Below are 17,549 nucleotides of genomic sequence, written 5' to 3'. Positions count from 1 at the left end.
TTTAGAATAACATTAAAGTCATTAGCGCTTTGAAATATGAATTACATGTGAATTCTGAAGTATAATTATGTAAAACTTTAAATTTTGTACAAAAAAGTCATATTTCTCAACAAATATTTTAAACATTTACTGTAAACAGCTTGTGAGCTTTTACAGATCATAAGAAATATTTAACTGGTACTGGTTTTCCATTGTAGGCTTTTATTCCATCCTTAGTGAATGGTTGATGCAGAAAAGAGAACAAAGTTTAACCCTACTCTCATTTTTGGAGTGCTTCTCGTTTCGTTGCTAAAAACGGTTTACTCAACCAGTGGTTACAGGAACATCAATAAGTCAAACTCATAATAGGAAGCTACTGCTTAGGCATTGTTTGTTTGTGTGTGAGCATGAGCGTGTGTTCAGTTGACACAGAGACAAGCCTGAACATAACGTTCAGCTGTCGTCACTTAAACAGCCTCCTGGGAGGAGAGGCACACAAAACATGGGAAAAATGTGAAAAATGCCTCCTTAGAACTCCCCCTTCTCCTACAAACTGATACAGTGTTCAGATTAGCATAGAAACATAGCCTGTGGAAATGGAAAAGTTTGCGGTTAATTAACCGTAATTATCAACCCCAAACGGAGGACCGCTCAGATAATGTTGACATGAAGTCAGTGCATGTTTTGACCATACACACAAGAGTGGACCTCTTTCTTTTTTTATTTTTCAAGAGTCAAAACTGTTTTTCTGTTGGGTTGTGTTATGAGTCTAAGCCCTCATTTAGCATAGCTTTCAAAACAAATGCTCTTTATGCATGTAGATCCCTCAAAGCTGAAGTAAATGATGTTTTTTATGATGTTTGTGTTCCTCAAAAAGGAAACTGGTGTCAGACAGGCTGGTTAACATCACATCTAATGATCTAAAATGAATTCAGGTGAGCTTTAGATATAAACAAGCAAATATTTAGAGACTACAATGCTAATTTCTTGGTAAAAATTGAGTCAAAATATTGACATTTCTAAATAAAAGTCTTTTAGCTGCTTCATCAAATGCCATGTTTATTCAGCTCCACCATCCATCAAACCACATGCACAGGATTCTGGGATTTTATAAGCTGTCAAGGAGACATCGATTGAATCCAAATCCAAAGAGATTAAAGCATTTTAGTAGACAGGATGTCTCATATATTGAAGATGAATGTGTCTCGATGCCTTTTCACCTCCTTATACAGCTTTTTTTTTTTGTTTGTTTTTTAATTTGATGCAATATTGTCCTCTCTTATGTTTATATTCTCTCTTTTTTTGTTTAGTCATACTTCGTCACTGACTATGATCCTACGATTGAAGACTCCTACACAAAGCAGTGTGTGATTGACGAGAGGCCTGCGCGGCTGGACAGTAAGTATGCCGCTGATAGATGAAGGAGTCTGATTGTCAAACAAATCACACAGGATGTAGGGAAACAACATACTGCTAACCGGCAGAAAAGATGAAGCACTTTATGATTTGATTCTACATCATAGAGATCAGATAAATTACAGAGGAACTGGTGCATTTTGTTATTATTCTATGCATTATGCATACTTGTGCAGGCGGGGTTATAATAAATGCACTGTAATATCACTTTGGACAAAAGCATCTACTAAATGACTACTTGCTCCAGCATACATATTATACATGGCTGGTAAAAAAAAAAAACAACCTCTTGAAATACTTTAAATTGAAATTTTTTTTTCTAGGCAAAAAATTGCATGACTTAAAGGGATAGTTCACCCAAAATAAAAATTCTGTCATCAATTACTCACCCTCATGTCGTTCAGAACACAAATTAAGATGTTTATGAAATCCGAGAGCTTTCTGACCCTGGATAGACAGCAATGCAACTACCACGTTCAAGGCCCAGAAACGTAGTAAGGACATCATTAAAATAGTCCAACCATAATTTTATGAAGCTACGAGAATACTTTTTTCTGAGTGGTAGTTGTGTTGCTGTCTATGCAGGGTCAGAAAGCTATCTTTAAAAAAATATCTTAATTTGTTTTCTGAAGATGAACGAAGGTGTTACGTGTTTGGAATGACATGAGGGTAAGTAATTAATGACAGAATTTTCATTTTTGGGTGATCTATCCCTTTAAAGACTTAGTTTACCAACAATGAAAATTCTGTCATTATTTACTCACCTTTACATTTTTAATATCTTTATGACTTTCTTTAAAGCAGTGGTTCAACCTGGAGGACAGTACCAGCTTCAAACTTCATTATACTTATATAACAATATTATAATTGTTATTATAATATAATATATATATATATATATATATATATATATATATATATATATATATATATATATATATATATATATATATATATATATATATATATATATATAATATTATTGATTATTTTAATAATAATTTTATATCAACTTAATCTAACTGTGATCTAAATTAAAATGCTAAAATAAAACATGTTCCTGCCATAAACCTATGGTTTTTATTGGAGGACATACAGTTCTTAAAGAACATACAGTCATTTGAATATTGTGTTAGACAGCAGAGGGCCTTCGAGTCAAAAAGATACAGTCCCACAGCAGAATGTGATCTTTTCTTCCGTATTGTGATGTACAACTGAATGCAAAAGATTATGATAAAAAAGTAGGGCAGGGACTTAGTTCCATCCATCGGTTGTTGATGGGATTTTTAGATGTGGGCATTGCACTCAAATACAGAGACGGGTGAATGTGAGCATGCAAAAGTGGGGTTTAGGGTACAATGAGTGACTGGAGAAGTCCAGCGTACGTCACCATAGAGAAGTCTGTCGTTTTACTGGAAAATCTAGTTATGAAATTCTCACTAAAGATAATGACGTCAAACAAAATGTCAAAAATGAAACGCGCGTTGTTCAAAATAAGATCAATAACATGCATTTAAATAAGTAAAACAGCGAATTTTCATTTCATGCCACTAATGTGATCTGATCACTAAAAAAACACAAATGGAGCCTGTGATTACAAGCATTACTCAAGAAGGGAGCCAAATTCTGTCACGTGTTCATACAGACATTATTCAATCTGCCGTTTGAGTCACACCTGTTAGTAAATACACTTATTAATCCTAACCGTTGCCATAGATACACAACACAACTCCTGTTAGGCCTATGAATAAAGAAATCTGAATATAATAGAAAATAATCATTTCATTTAGATAAAGTTCTAAGCAAACCCATAGTGCTGATGTGGGTGACTAACATGGCTGTTCTGTGTTTTTTAGTCCTGGATACAGCAGGACAGGAAGAGTTTGGAGCCATGAGAGAACAATACATGAGGACAGGGGAGGGCTTCCTTCTCGTCTTCTCTGTCACTGACCGGGGAAGGTGAGCAACGTTCCACTCACGTTTTCTCTCAACTTTCTCTCTTTCTTCCCCTTTCCCCTACATTGTCTGTCTCAGTTTCACTTTCATTCTGTTTTTGTCATTCCAGTTGTATTAATGTCCCTCCCCCCTGCACCCATTTACATTTTCTGTAACTGTAAATTTAGAAGCGTGCTAATTTACGCCCCAGGTTTTGTCTCGGTGAAACCCAGCACATGCAAATAAACAGATCTCACACACATTGCAGTGTGTGTCCTCGAGGAATGAGGAGTGTGATCAGCCGGTTTGTGCCCTCTTAGAGTCTTTCCCACTTTGTGTTTATGCAGTAAACAGTCTTTCCTTCCTTCGTTTACATTAACCCGCTCGGAACCAACGGCACAGGCCTCTCTGAACACACTCTCTCGCAATCTCTCCAGAGTCCATGACAAGCATTTCCTCCTCCTGCATGACATTTAGACGACTCGTACTGTTAGAATCAACAGAGACCTCATATCAGTGTCCTTCCCTCTCCAGCTTACACACACTGTTCTCCGTAATACAGCTTCTAGCCATCTTACAGCGTTACTGGAAAGTTTATAGCAACGGCATGAGAACCGAGTGACCTTATGTCATCCTGTGTACTGTAATGCAGTTCTGCGGCCCAAAACAGAGATAGCTGCTCGTCAGCTGGAAGGGTGGGCTTGCATTCCTTTTAGGTTTTGTGGAGAGGTGGAGCTCTGCTTTGTGGGTGTATGCGTGTCCTTTCACTTCATCATTTCTGAAAACGTCCTCACTAGGGATGCCTGATATATTGGGACCATATGGGTTATCGGCCAATTATAAGGACGTGTATTTTATTTAATTTTTTTAATTCCCCTCAAGTTGACACACCAGGTGTCTTAGAAGAAACACCACTGGTGTAGTTATTTATAGTATTTTCCACAAAGTTTCCACAGAGTTTTTGTCTTAACTCTGAAAAGTATTTAATTGGATTGTCTGTTTACACTAAGTGCAAATAGGTCGCCTTGTTGACAGAGGCTATTTACACTAACTCTGCCCACCAATGTGTGATTGGGCTAGTCTACACTTCAAAAGACGATCGCCTACCAACAGCTCCAATGGCGTAGATGGTAAAGTGCGTGCCATGGTCATTTTTGACGTGATCGACCTGAGTTTGAATCTGCCTTTTGCCAAATTTCTTTTTCTCCCTTTGCAAATGTCATATCACATCGGAAAGGCATTTATTTTCAATAAAATGAAGAAAATAATCAAAAGTTGAAAATAAAGTATCGGGTAGGTGTAGGGAGGGCTTTATAGTCCCAATAAGGTAGCATCCATTTAATAATTTGAATTAAAATTACAATTTACACTCATTACCTTGTTATTGCATAGTGCATACTGTTTTGTAATGTATTACAATACTGAGGTGCAATAAGTAGTATAAATAGTAGAAAATCCTGCAGTTTTAACATGGTGTAAATAGCATCTGTTGCTAAGAAAATAAGCTATTTTCACTTAGTGGAAATAGCTGCTGCCATATTTAATTTGATTTAGTTTCATATATTGAAACCTTAATAAACTTCATTTTTTAAAAATGTTTTGACTGAAATTTCAGTTTAATTAAAATGAATAAATTACATTTCTTTCATTGTTTTATGGAATGTAAGACAATTTTTAAGTTTGGGGTCAGTACAATTTTTTAAAATATTTTTTTTTTCTATTCAGTAAGAATGCATCATATCTATCAGAAATGTTAGTAAATACTTTTACATTGTTACAAAAAATTATTTAAATAAATGCTGTTCTGATTTTTTTTTTTAATTCATTGACAGATCCTGAAGAAAATGCATTAAGGTTTTCACAAAAATATATTCATCAGCATAACTGTTTTCAACATTAATAATAATAATAACAAATGTTAAATGATTATAATGTTAATTATAATCACTGTTTTACTATATTTTTGATCAAAAAAGCATAGGAGACTTTATAAAATCTGACCTCAATTTATTGATTTGATTGATTGGTTGATGAATTTTTTTTTTTTATCGTTACATTAAAAAAAAAAAAAAATTTGTATATTTATAAATTGTTTTTATTTTATTTCTTTATTTATTGGGTTTACCCCGTAATGAAAATTCTATCATAATTTATAATTTTATGACATTTAGAACAATATGTAGTTGTAAAAAGGTTGTGGTTGTCTCTGTGTGTCTGAGAGAAAATGCATTGCTAGTTTCAAGCTGTTTGGACCTTTTTAATGGCTATGCATCAACTTGTTTTTCTCAGCTTTGAAGAGATCTACAAGTTCCAGCGACAGATCTTGAGAGTGAAGGACCGGGATGAATTTCCCATGATTCTAGTGGGTAACAAAGCTGATCTTGAGCAACAGAGACAAGTGAGTGGCATGAATCACTGCAAGTACTGTCATTTCAGAGAGCTACACTGAATGAGTATGGATATGAACATTTTCTTTGTTTGCATTTCAATCTTAGCATGACTTGGCAGTCTATTGTATCCATTGCAGAGATTCTATTTAGTTTCTGTTGTAAAATGACACATGTACATACTGCACACATATATACAGAACTCAAGAGCACAGAGTCACGGTAATTACATGTGGATGAAATTCAATCCTGAAAATCAATGAGCCGAAAGGCTGAAAAATATCAGAGTGTGTGTGTCTGTGAGTGAGAGAGATGGTAATAAAAGATATGGGGTTACTGAGTGCATAGAAAGACACTCGGATTGTGTTACACTGTCACCTAGTGTCAGAACAGAGAATGTCAACCTGTTGTAAATTAACTGCATCAATTGACTTTACTTTTATGAAAGGCATCTTATGAGACACATTGTTTTAATCAACATCGAACAGAAAGCAAAAATTGTGATAGGAGAAAAAACGAAGTGCATAGCTGGGTTTTAATTAAGGAGGGATTTCTTTTCCAGGTGACCCAGGAGGAGGGTCAGCAGCTTGCCCGACAACTCAAAGTCACGTACATGGAGGCCTCAGCTAAGATCCGTATGAATGTAGACCAGGCTTTCCACGAGCTGGTCCGAGTCATAAGGTGCGCGTTTGCGTGTGTGTGCATGTGTGTGCGTGTGCCATACATTGCTGTTGTTCCACCAGATGGTGGCAGCAGACAAACAGCAGGCTGTGGTTGGAATGGAGCACTTGCATACTTGCATACTGCATACTGTTTTTGAAATAAGTATGTAAATCTGTGCACATTAAGAAATGATAAACATTTCAAACATTAGTATGCTACAATGTTGTCATTATATTCTCATTATGTTGCATATTTACTAGAGCTATTGGTGTCTACTTTATCCAATTTTATTGGTAGAAATGTCTTGCATTGTGGGATATAATAACTTTTATACACCGCATCTGGGTTATCCATTTGAAAAATAAAATTGAAACAAAAAATGCAGCTGTACTGAGTGTGTATGGCTGAACTGTTTTCAGTTCAGTGCTATTATTTATATACTATTATAGTGTTAAATTGGCTTTCTTTTTATATTTTTCAAATTTTCTTGTAAGTTATAGTAATTTTATTGTGGTTTTGTCAATTTTTTTATGTGCTTTTGTCAATTTCTATTTAGCTTAAAGTTTTATTAATACATATTTATGTGTTTTAGTAATGTTAGAATTTCAGTTTAAACTGATTTATTGTATTGCTAAAAGGTAACCTTTCTAATTTTTATCATTTCTATTATTTCAGCCTTCAAATACCGAAGACAATTTTTAATAGTTTCAGTTAAAAATAACTAAATAAAATGAAATAAATTCAGTTGGAAGCCAGATGTCTCGTATGACATGTAATCTTAATTTGAGCTCAGAGATTTGTACGCTAAATGTGCGACATGTTTTTACTGATTGTCACATCCTCTCACAGGAAGTTCCAGGAGCAAGAGTGCCCACCCTCGCCAGAACCCACGCGCAAAGAGAAGGATAAGAGCGGCTGCCATTGTGTGATTGTCTAATTGGCCTTTCACTGCCGCCACTCACCCAGCTGCTGTCACCGGTCCCTGCCCCCCACCCTGCCTTCTGACATCACGTCCTGTGCGGATGAATTCGCTGCCTTTCTACATGTGCATGTCTTCAAAACAGCAGTCTCTCTCATAGCCTTATCAGGGGCATTTGCGCCTCTAGGACTTCACTACTAGAAGAACCAAACTGACAAAATCTTGATCGAACTCACCATTCTACCTTCAACTAGAGTACTGACATCAGTGTGACCTAGAATATGGTAATCGTGCCCCAACACTAAACATCGCTTCTTACAAATTTGCTATAAAACACACACACACAATTCCTTTTTTTGTATTTTGAAGGATTTTTTTCTCTTGCCTTGTGACATTTGTACGTTTGCTGAGATGGAAAGACTAAACGAAACACCATTGAGATTGCAGACGACTTTTAGTCACGAGATCTAGATTGAGATGATGTTCTGAAGCTTTGTGTGTGTGTCGTGCCATATCTGTTTTTACTTCCATATGCTAAGCAGCGATTGTACAGAAGTGAAGATTCGTTTGAGTTGAGACCACCTTTATAATGACAAAACTCAGTCGCAGAGTACCGTGTGTGAGGTTGACGAGCTTGTTTTGACATGCATTAAAACAATAATGTACTCGCAGATATGTACATAGATAGCCTCTAACATTATGCCAATTTTGTCAGCAGTGAAGTCAGTTTCCCAACTTATTATTTGGTCAAGATGTCTTTTTTGTTTGCATCGTAAGGCTTCTTGGCATGTATGGGTTTGATTCTTTTAAAGAGACAGTTCACCTAAAAATGAAAAATCATTCACTTAGCTTCATTTGTTCCAAACCTAAAGTTTTTGTCTGCGGAACACAATTTTTTTGTCCATACAATGAACAGGGATGTAATTTCCTTTTTTTTTTTTTTTTCTTCTTTTCATATTTATACTGATTTTCATATTTTATGACCTGCTTTCGGACCCACTTGAATTATGTGTATGCGAGAAAAAAAATTGCTGCGTTTGTCAACAAAAGAAAAGTTGTTATTATTATTATTATTATTATTATTATTATTACAGTCATATTGAATAGGGGAATTTTTTTTTCTTTGATCAAATACCAGAATGAAAGTCACTCTGGTCTGTTGTTGTTTTAGGCCCCATTGCTTTTCATTATTTGGACAAAACATATGTGACCCTGGACCACAAAACCAGTCTTAAGTCGCTGGGGTATATTTGTACCAATAGCCAAAAATACATTGTATGGGTCAAAATTATCCATTTTTCTTTTATGCCAAAAATCATTAGGATATTAAGTAAAGATCATGTTCCATGAAGATATTTTGTAAACTTCTTACTGTAAATTTATCAAAACTTAATTTTTGATTAGTAATATGCATTGCTAAGAACTTCATTTGGACAACTTTAAATGCGATTTTCTCAATATTTAGATTTTTTTGCACCCTCAGATTCCAGATTTTCAAATGGTTGTATCTCGGCCAAATATTGTCCGATCCTAACAAACCATACATCAATGGAAAGCTTATTTATTCAGCTTTCAGATAATTTCGTAAAATTGACACTTAAGACTGGTTTTGTGGTCCAGGGTCACATATTTCAAAATTTCTCCTTTTGTGTTTCACAGAAGAAAGTATGTCGTGCAGGTTTGGAAGGATGACAGAATGTTCATCTTTGGTTGAACTTTCCCTTTCCGTTCTGTGATTGCGTAATGTATTCTACATGTAGCCAGGTCGTTCAAGCCGCCTTGACTCTCAGCTCAGATTTCTACAGACTATCTTCAGACTCAGGTTTCTCCATTTACAGTGTTTTCACAATGTTCTGACGATGTCTGCTCATTCAGTAGTGCACAATAGGCTGTCTGTTCTCTACTAGGTACCCCACCGAGATCGATGACACAGAGAATTAGTCTCTCAAATAATTGTCTCTTTTTCTGGCCTTGTATTTCAATTCACTTCTACACTCATTTCGTTTTTTTATCGGTTTGGAAACGTATTTAAGTGACTGAAACAGCGTGAGGACTCCGTTGAACTGCTGACATCACAGGCATCTTTTAAGCATCTCTTCATGTATATGATCAGATAAAATCAAGTTTTAGTTTTTAGATTATACAAAAGACTGAATTCGTACACCAGACATCCACATTCCCTCAAGAAGTTTTTTTTGTTTTTGTTTTTTAAATATGGTTTGACGTCTCTGTGCCATTCACACTTCAATCTGGTATTTCTCATCTGACAGGTGATAATTTGCTTCCTGGCTTCATACACCAAGGGTTCATATCACTATCACATCATGTCACGTTTTATTTTCGTCTTCCTTTTTTTCCAGCGTGCATTTCTGTATGAGGGATACAAATAAACAATTTTAGTTTTTGTGTTTTATCATCATGTAATATAAGAAAAAAGATGGAAGTGATCTTTTGAATGGACATGATTAAATGTTTTTACTATATACTTTTATACATTATTTTCTTATCAGACTAGTTAATGAGTATTTTTATATGTTTGTAAGTGAAAACGCTCTCGCGGCACAACTATGTGTATATGTAAAGAGGAGTATTTAATTATCTCGGTTTGTTTTTAACTGAAAAAGGCCAATGTATGTTGAACTGTGGTCCTTTCGGTGGAGTGAAGCCGATAACCCATTCTAACAGTCGTCCACCTCATAGCCTATAACAACTTTATCAGTGATCACTGGGCCAGTGCTTCGAGCCAATGCCCTTTTGTGATGACTCAGGTTCATATCCTAACCTAAACCTCGTCCGTTACACCAGTTAATAGCAACATGGATCAAATAGAAAGCTAGTAAGAACAGAAGTGCATGGCTCTTCTTCTTCCCAGAGTCTGTGTACATCTAATACATGCTGTTTTATTTGTCACATCTTTCCCTCCCCCTGTATAGCCTCTGGTGCTATAATAAAATCTATGATTTATCTGATACATTTGCTTTTCCTTACTGAGGAAACAGGGTACAACATGTTGCACAAAATTATAGCTCTCGTTCTTTAAGTCCGCATTGAATAACAAATGTCACCAAGTGACAAGTAGATTGTTGTTTTGCTGTCCTTAAGTACATCCCCTGTGATTTGCAAAACTTCCTTTTTTTTTCTTTTTCTTGGCCCGAGTTCCAGCCGATACGGTAATGAGCTGTGTGACAACTTATGTCATGAGCTTGGTTTTATTGTTAGTGAGTCTGCTGTGTAATCTTCCATGAGATTTAAAAGTGTTAGGTAACATTGTGAAGGAGGAGGGTGTCATATCATTTTGGAGAATACTCCGAATTAAGAGGACCGGCTTCAGAAAAGCTGTTGTTTGCCCATGTTGTGACAGTTCTACAATTAATGTGTCAAGTAACGGAATTAAATCAATGCAGTGACAGCTATAATATAGAGTTGTTGCTGTATGCGTCTATTTTATAGTGATTGTAAATCTGAATGCACAGTTACTATTAAAGCTTATTCTGAGACAGGCCTTGAATGGTCAGGGCTGAGGTTCCCAAAAGCATCGTAAGACTAAGTGACCATTGGTGCCAATGACCTACAATCTACTTACAGGTATAGTTCAAATCATTCTGATGGCAACCATTCACCGCAGAGAATCCATTGGTGGGCAGGTGATGTAATGCTAAAACTGTAGTTCTCAGCATGCTTTGCATGGGACTTGCTGGGGAAATGTTAAATATTATTTGATGTGTTTTTGAGAAAGATGAGAAAAACGGTGACTTGATAGTGTTTATGTTCAATTATATTGCGATATAAAACCATTTTAATTATACCAGGTTACCATTGTGTGGAAAAGTGGAGCTTTTAGGTTTTTCATGCAGCACAGAATACATTCAGCATACTGATAACTAAAAGTTTATCTTAAATGTTCTGTCAGGGAACCATACAAAATTATTTTGAGACTATTTAAAGTGATAGTTCATCTGCAAATGAAAATTCTGACATGAGTTACTCACCCTCATGTTGTTCCAAACTGTATGAATTCCTTGTTTTCTGTTGAACACAAAAGAAGATATTTTGAAGAATATTGGTAAGTAAGCAATTGCTGGTAACCATTAACTACTTATCTTCTTTTCTGTTCAACAAAGGAAAGAAATTCATACATGTTTGAGGATGAGTAAAAGACAGAATTTTCTAAATATTTTCATTCCATAAAGTTTTAGTTACATAAATGGTTGTGTTTCTTAATTGATTCATGTGGAACAGATGTACGTGAAACCAACACTGTTTCTTTTCAGTGCAAGGAGACCTTTAAATACTCGTAAATCTTAAAATGAATAGTGCGTGAAATCATATAACGGATCACTGGTCTCTTCAGTCTGTACTTGTCAAATGTAGAAGCCTTAAAAAGGGATTTACATAAATGTATTTTTTGGGTGGGGGCATATTATGCCGTTCACGTTATGTGGATGAGCGCTGTGTATGTGTGTCAAAATCGCAATGACATTTTCACACACATTCACATGGACAAGTGGACTTTAATAATCACCAACACCTGCTGGCAATGAAGGATTATTATAGGGAAGAAGAAAATGAGCACATTGATACTGGTCTGTGAATTTGACTGATCTATGGTAGCCTAAAACACTTTCCTACCACACCTGATGAACATGTGGCAAAAGCATGGATGTCCTTATGAGGTCAGAATGTACCTTAGACTGGCTGTACTCTATTAGAGCCGTTGTTTGGGAGACAGCTTTGTGTCCTTTGAGCACATCTGGGTCATGAATATAGGTGGATTGACAGCTTAATGTCACTGCGCTTGCAAACATATGTTTGAAGTTTGGTTTGCCTGGCAAGATCTCAAATATTGTCAAGTTCTGTGATTTCTAGCTGGGTATATAAACAGTCACTGCAAAACTGATAAACCATTTACAAATGGTAAATTTGGTAAGGATGCTTTCCTTTTAATATAATTTTCAAAATCTCACACTGATGTACACTGACAATGTTCAGGGCTTTTTCAGGGCCATGAAATGCTATTGGGGAAAAAGATATTCTCATTCTAGAAAGCAGTTTATTGGACAGACATAAGCTTGTGAGTGCAAAATGAGACATGAATGCTATCAGTTCAGAAGAAGATGATTTTTAACTGCATATATCTGCTAAAAGATAGTTTTGTCCTCTTTTATGAGTACATTACCATATAGATGACTAAAAGTCAAGTTTAACTGGGTTTTTAACTATTTAATCAACAGTGGTGAAATCATTGTTCGAAAACTGAATTTTAGTTGGTCTTTGCTCTTGTATTTCCTTGCATATTGAATTTTGATCTTGTCCTTCTTGCACATATTTGTCAAGACTTCAAATATTTGAATGTGCCATGGTTTTAGTCAATATTTCCTGCTATTTTTCTTCTCTCCAGTACTTTTTGATTAGTGATTTTGGCCACATAATCAGTCTCTTTGTTTACTGAATGACAGTTGGACTCTCCAGATTTCCAGCCTCTTTTTTTTTTTTCCCCTCAGTGCATTCATGCTGTGATCCGGTCAAGGAGTGCAAAACTTACGTAGGCAAACCACTAACTGATCCTCATTACTCTCTCTTTCACTCTATTAATAGATGTCCATTTGCCTTTTAACACATGTTGGTACTCCAGAAAAGAGACAGAGCTAATGCAAGAAACTGGAAAATTATATCATTTAATTTTTGTGGTATATATTCTATTGGAAATTAATTGTTTAATTTTTTTTTTTTGGTCACTGGATTCTATATATATATATTTTTTTGAGTGTACATTTGTTAACATTTGTAATTTATAGCATTTGTAATCCACAGTCATTCGTGTAGATAATAAATGTTTTATTATTATTATTATTATTTATTTATTTATTTTTTGTATTTTGAAATGATGAGGTAAAGATGATCCCCTCATAATTGCTGCAAGTGTTTATACTTTTGACTGGGGTTCTGTTATTTATTTTTTCAATAACATTATTTAATTATTATTCAATTATTGTCAAAACGCATAATTTTACATGACATATTTCATTTTCTATTCAACACTGATAACATTTAAAAAATAATTAAAACTATCAATTGTATTTTATATATCTATTCTGTGAAAATTAGATGAGGACTGGCATTAGTTTACCTCAGGGACCTTTGTGCCAGAGGTTGAGCGTTTTATTAGCCCACATTTATTTCCCTAAATACTTCTCTAAATAATATCTTGGATGATGCATTATCAGTAACGCTCAGTTTTCTTAAGGGGGCGACCATCCTCAAGAAACTAAGCTTAATTGTAATCTTTACTGTATGTGTGTGTATGGATGTAAGATAGCCTATATCTATCTTATCTAGGCTATATCGCATCGATGCTCGAAACAAAATTTTGCCTACCTTCTATCCTACAATAGAGGGCAAAAAAATGACTGCATTTTAATATTACACACACGCAAAAGGTTCCCACTGTAACTTCTGCACAACAAAAGTGACGGCTACGTTATTTTCTTGAAGAAAATCCCACCGTGTGCGCGCATGGTGAATTTAACAACTGACATTTCCCCTCTCACGGACAGTGGTTCAGTCCACCTATTTTAAACCCCTCAACCAAACGGTTTTCTAAGGCTTCCCAGCACTCCACTAGAAACATCTGAAGACGTTCGCTGTGGTGAAGACGGGGGATTTAGCACAAGACTTCAACAATATTATACGGCTCGGCGTCGCTGTATAATCGAGCATTTGTGTCCACAGATGGCCATGGACGGACTGAGCAACAATAAGAGCATGTCATACAGTCGATGGAGTTATGACAGGTACGCACGCCGTTTACACACACTGTAAAATCTGTTTTTCTATAACGTTATGTGTGAAATAATTCATGTGATCAAAGTAAATCAGAAACTGTAACGAGCAAGCCAACCCAACGGCTCATCACGGTGACAGAACACGCTGATTTTAACGACCGAAGTTGTGTACAAAGTTCATGATTCGTTTGAGAAAGAACAAATGGCATCTTTTAGTAAACACGAAGGGCATTTCGCAAACCTGATGCTGTTTTTCTGTTTTCGTGTTCGCAAAGGCGCTTGTAACAAAGCAACTAGAGACATTTTTCTGCTTTGTGAATGGAGAATCGAACAGTGGTCAGGCTCAATCAAACAGCACATAACGGGTCATTTTTGTTTTGAGATAACGGTTGCTGCGTATCATCAGCTTTTGCAGAGCGAAACGTCGCCGTTCTTTTTCAACACGTGCTCTTTCCAGCGCATCTCTGCTTTGTTTATTAGCCTGGCTTCAGCATCCTCTCAGCTCCACTGTCAGCATCCCAATTCTCTACAGGCATCATCATATCTGCCTCAGTGCTTCTGCCTATGAACCAGAAGATGCTGGAGTTCATCATGTCTGCAGTAGGTGACACATTTGAAATTTCAGTCAAAACCCAGGATGTGATTGGTATGCTGTGACTGCTCTCACTGCTCCCCAGAGGAAATGCAGAAAGATCCTGTAGTCTTAATGCCTTGTAGCATTTCTTCATGGGGCATGTTACAATGAGGCATAATTAACACATGCATGAAGCCAATCCTCTCATCATACCATGTCTGAATATGCACACTTAACTAAAACAAAAAAGTGGTTTGTTAAATGATAGGGTCTAAACATGTAGTATTTATTATGAATCAATAGGAAAACAATAGCCAATGTGTGCAACAAGACATTTTGCTATCCCAAGGCCATGGGACTGAAGTCATCAGGTTAGTAAAAAAAAGCAAAAAAAAAAGGGTGTGGAACTAATGGACATGAATTCTGGCCAAGGCTAATACTGATAAGCTGTATATATATATACAAATAAATAAATAAATATATATATATAGTCAATATTGAAAGTTCTATACTATTTTTCTAAAAATGCTAAAAAAAATTAAAAATAAAAATCATAACTACTCCATGCTTTTTCTATATAAAAAGGAGTAAATTGTATACACATGCATGATATATTTTGTTTTAATTATGATAATATTTATATGTACGTTTACAAAAGTGAGAAAAATAAAGTAGAATATAACTATAAATCTAATTCTCTCTCTTTATCTGTATCTACACTGAACAAAATTATAAACGCAACACTTTTGTTTTTGCCCCCGTTTTTCATGAGCTGAACTCAAAGATCTAAGACTTTTTCTATGCATACAAAAGGCCTATTTCTCTCAAATATTGTTCACAAATTTGTCTAAATCTGTGTTAGTGAGCACTTCTCATACTGGATACTCCATCCATCTCACAGGTGTGGCATATCAAGATGCTGAGTAGACGGCATGATTATTGCACAGGTGTGCCTTAGGCTGGCCACAATAAAAGGCCACTCTAAAATGTGCAGTTTTACTGTATTGGGGGGGTCTGAAAACCAGTCAGTATCTGGTGTGACCACCATTTGCCTCACGCAGTACAACACATCTCCTTCGCATAGAGTTGATCAGGTTGTTGATTGTGGCCTGTGGAATGTTGGTCCTCCTCTTCAATGGCTGTGCGAAGTTGCTGGATATTGGCAGGAACTGGAACACGCTGTCATATACGCCGATCCAGAGCATCCCAAACATGCTCAATGGGTGACATGTCCGGTGAGTATGCTGGCCATGCAAGAACTGGGATGTTTCCAGCTTCCAGGAATTGTGTACAGATCCTTGCAACATGGGGTCGTGTATTATCATGCTGCAACATGAGGTGATGGTCGTGGATGAATGGCACAACAATGGGCCTCAGGATCTCTTCACGGTATCTCTGTGCATTCAAAATGCCATCAATAAAATGCACCTGTGTTCTTTGACCATAACATATGCCTCCCCATACCATAACCCCGCCGCCACCATGGGCCACTCGATCCACAACGCTGACATCAGCAAACCGCTCACCCACACGACGCCATACACGCTGTCTGCCATCTGCCCTGTACAGTGAAAACCGGAATTCATCCGTGAAGAGAACACCTCTCCAAAGTGCCAGACGCCATCGAATGTGAGCATTTGCCCACTCAAGTCAGTAACGACGACTGCAGTCAGGTCGAGACCCCGATGAGGACGACGAGTATGCAGATGAGCTTCCCTGAGACGGATTCTGACAGTTTGTGCAGAAATTCTTTGGTTATGCAAACCGATTGTTGCAGCAGCTGTCCGGATGGCTGGTCTCAGATGATCTTGGAGGTGAAGATGCTGGATGTGGAGGTCCTGGGCTGGTGTGGTTACACGTGGTCTGCGGTTGTGAGGCCGGTTGGATGTACTGCCAAATTCTCTGAAACGCCTTTGGAGACGGCTTATGGTAGAGAAATGAACATTCAATTCACGGGCAACAGCTCTGGTGGACATTCCTGCAGTCAGCATGCCAATTGCACGCTCCCTCAAAACTTGCGACATCTGTGGCATTGTGCTGTGTGATAAAACTGCACATTTTAGAGTGGCCTTTTATTAAGTTAAGTTAAGTCGTGACATATTGTCAAGTATGGTGACCCATACTCGAAATTGTGCTCTGCATTTAACCCATCCAAGTGCACACACACAGCAGTGAGTAGTGAACAAATGCACACACGCACACAGTGAACACACACCCGGAGCAGTGGGCAGCTATTGCACCAGCGCCCGGGGAGCAATTAGGGGTTCAGTGCCTTGCTCAAGGGCACCTTAGTCATGGTATCGAAGGTGGAGAGAGTGCTGTTCATTCACATTCACAATTCCTGCCAGCGCGAGAATCGAACCGGCAACCTTCAGGTTACAAGCCCGACTACCCCTATTGTGGCCAGCCTAAGGCACACCTGTGCAATAATCATGCTGTCTAATCAGCATCTTGATATGCCACACCTGTGATCTCGGCAAAGGAGAAGTGCTCACTAACACAGATTTAGACAGATTTGTGAACAATATTTGAGAGAAATAGGCCTTTTGTGTGCATTGAAAAAGTCTTAGATCTTTGAGTTCAGCTCATGAAAAATGGGGCAAAAGCAAAAGTGTTGCATTTATAATTTTGTTCAGTGTATGTATCTGTCTATCTGTATATGATTTATTCAACTAAAGTATATTTCTGTAATAATCTGCACACTGAAGATACTGATCATTTGAGACTTATGGTAAATTGTACTTTAAAAATCTTCACCTGATTAATAGATTCAGCATAACGTACTGTTATTATCAGTACATATAAGGTCAAAGGACAATGCTAATGGCAGGTGTAGTACATCTGGGATTGTGATTATATTGCATACCTGAAAGGGGTATACATTCCGGGTGCAG

The 17,549-nt window shown here is 36.8% G+C and overlaps 2 protein-coding genes across 7 annotated transcripts in view; both read left to right on the top strand.

The window, feature by feature from the left end:
* Positions 1-10,268, top strand: part of rras2 (RAS related 2) — a 37,002-nt gene extending 26,734 nt beyond the window's left edge. Inside the window, exons 2-7 of one of the 2 annotated variants that reach the window (XM_058780415.1) lie at positions 857-914; positions 1,290-1,377; positions 3,252-3,354; positions 5,620-5,728; positions 6,280-6,398; positions 7,230-10,268. In XM_058780415.1, the coding sequence (XP_058636398.1) occupies positions 3,287-3,354; positions 5,620-5,728; positions 6,280-6,398; positions 7,230-7,317 (384 nt within the window). In that variant the 5' untranslated portion in view covers positions 857-914; positions 1,290-1,377; positions 3,252-3,286 and the 3' untranslated portion in view covers positions 7,318-10,268. The remainder of the gene's footprint in view (positions 1-856; positions 915-1,289; positions 1,378-3,251; positions 3,355-5,619; positions 5,729-6,279; positions 6,399-7,229) is intronic. The other variant, XM_058780414.1, reaches the window with a different exon arrangement.
* Positions 10,269-13,724: 3,456 nt separating this feature from the next.
* The window catches only part of tub (TUB bipartite transcription factor), a 108,003-nt gene continuing 104,178 nt past the window's right edge, over positions 13,725-17,549 (top strand). For 2 of the 5 annotated variants that reach the window (XM_058780411.1, XM_058780407.1), the window contains exon 1: positions 13,730-14,090. In XM_058780411.1, coding sequence (XP_058636394.1) covers positions 14,029-14,090 — 62 coding nt within the window. In that variant the 5' untranslated portion in view covers positions 13,730-14,028. Of the gene's footprint in view, positions 14,091-17,549 lie in introns of all 5 variants that reach the window. The other 3 variants (XM_058780413.1, XM_058780409.1, XM_058780410.1) reach the window with 3 other exon arrangements.

The sequence above is a fragment of the Onychostoma macrolepis genome, chromosome 07, assembly GCF_012432095.1.
Source record: "Onychostoma macrolepis isolate SWU-2019 chromosome 07, ASM1243209v1, whole genome shotgun sequence".
Taxonomy (NCBI): domain Eukaryota; kingdom Metazoa; phylum Chordata; class Actinopteri; order Cypriniformes; family Cyprinidae; genus Onychostoma; species Onychostoma macrolepis.
Note: the sequence above shows the minus strand (reverse complement) of the source record. Positions and strands in the feature narration are given on the sequence as shown.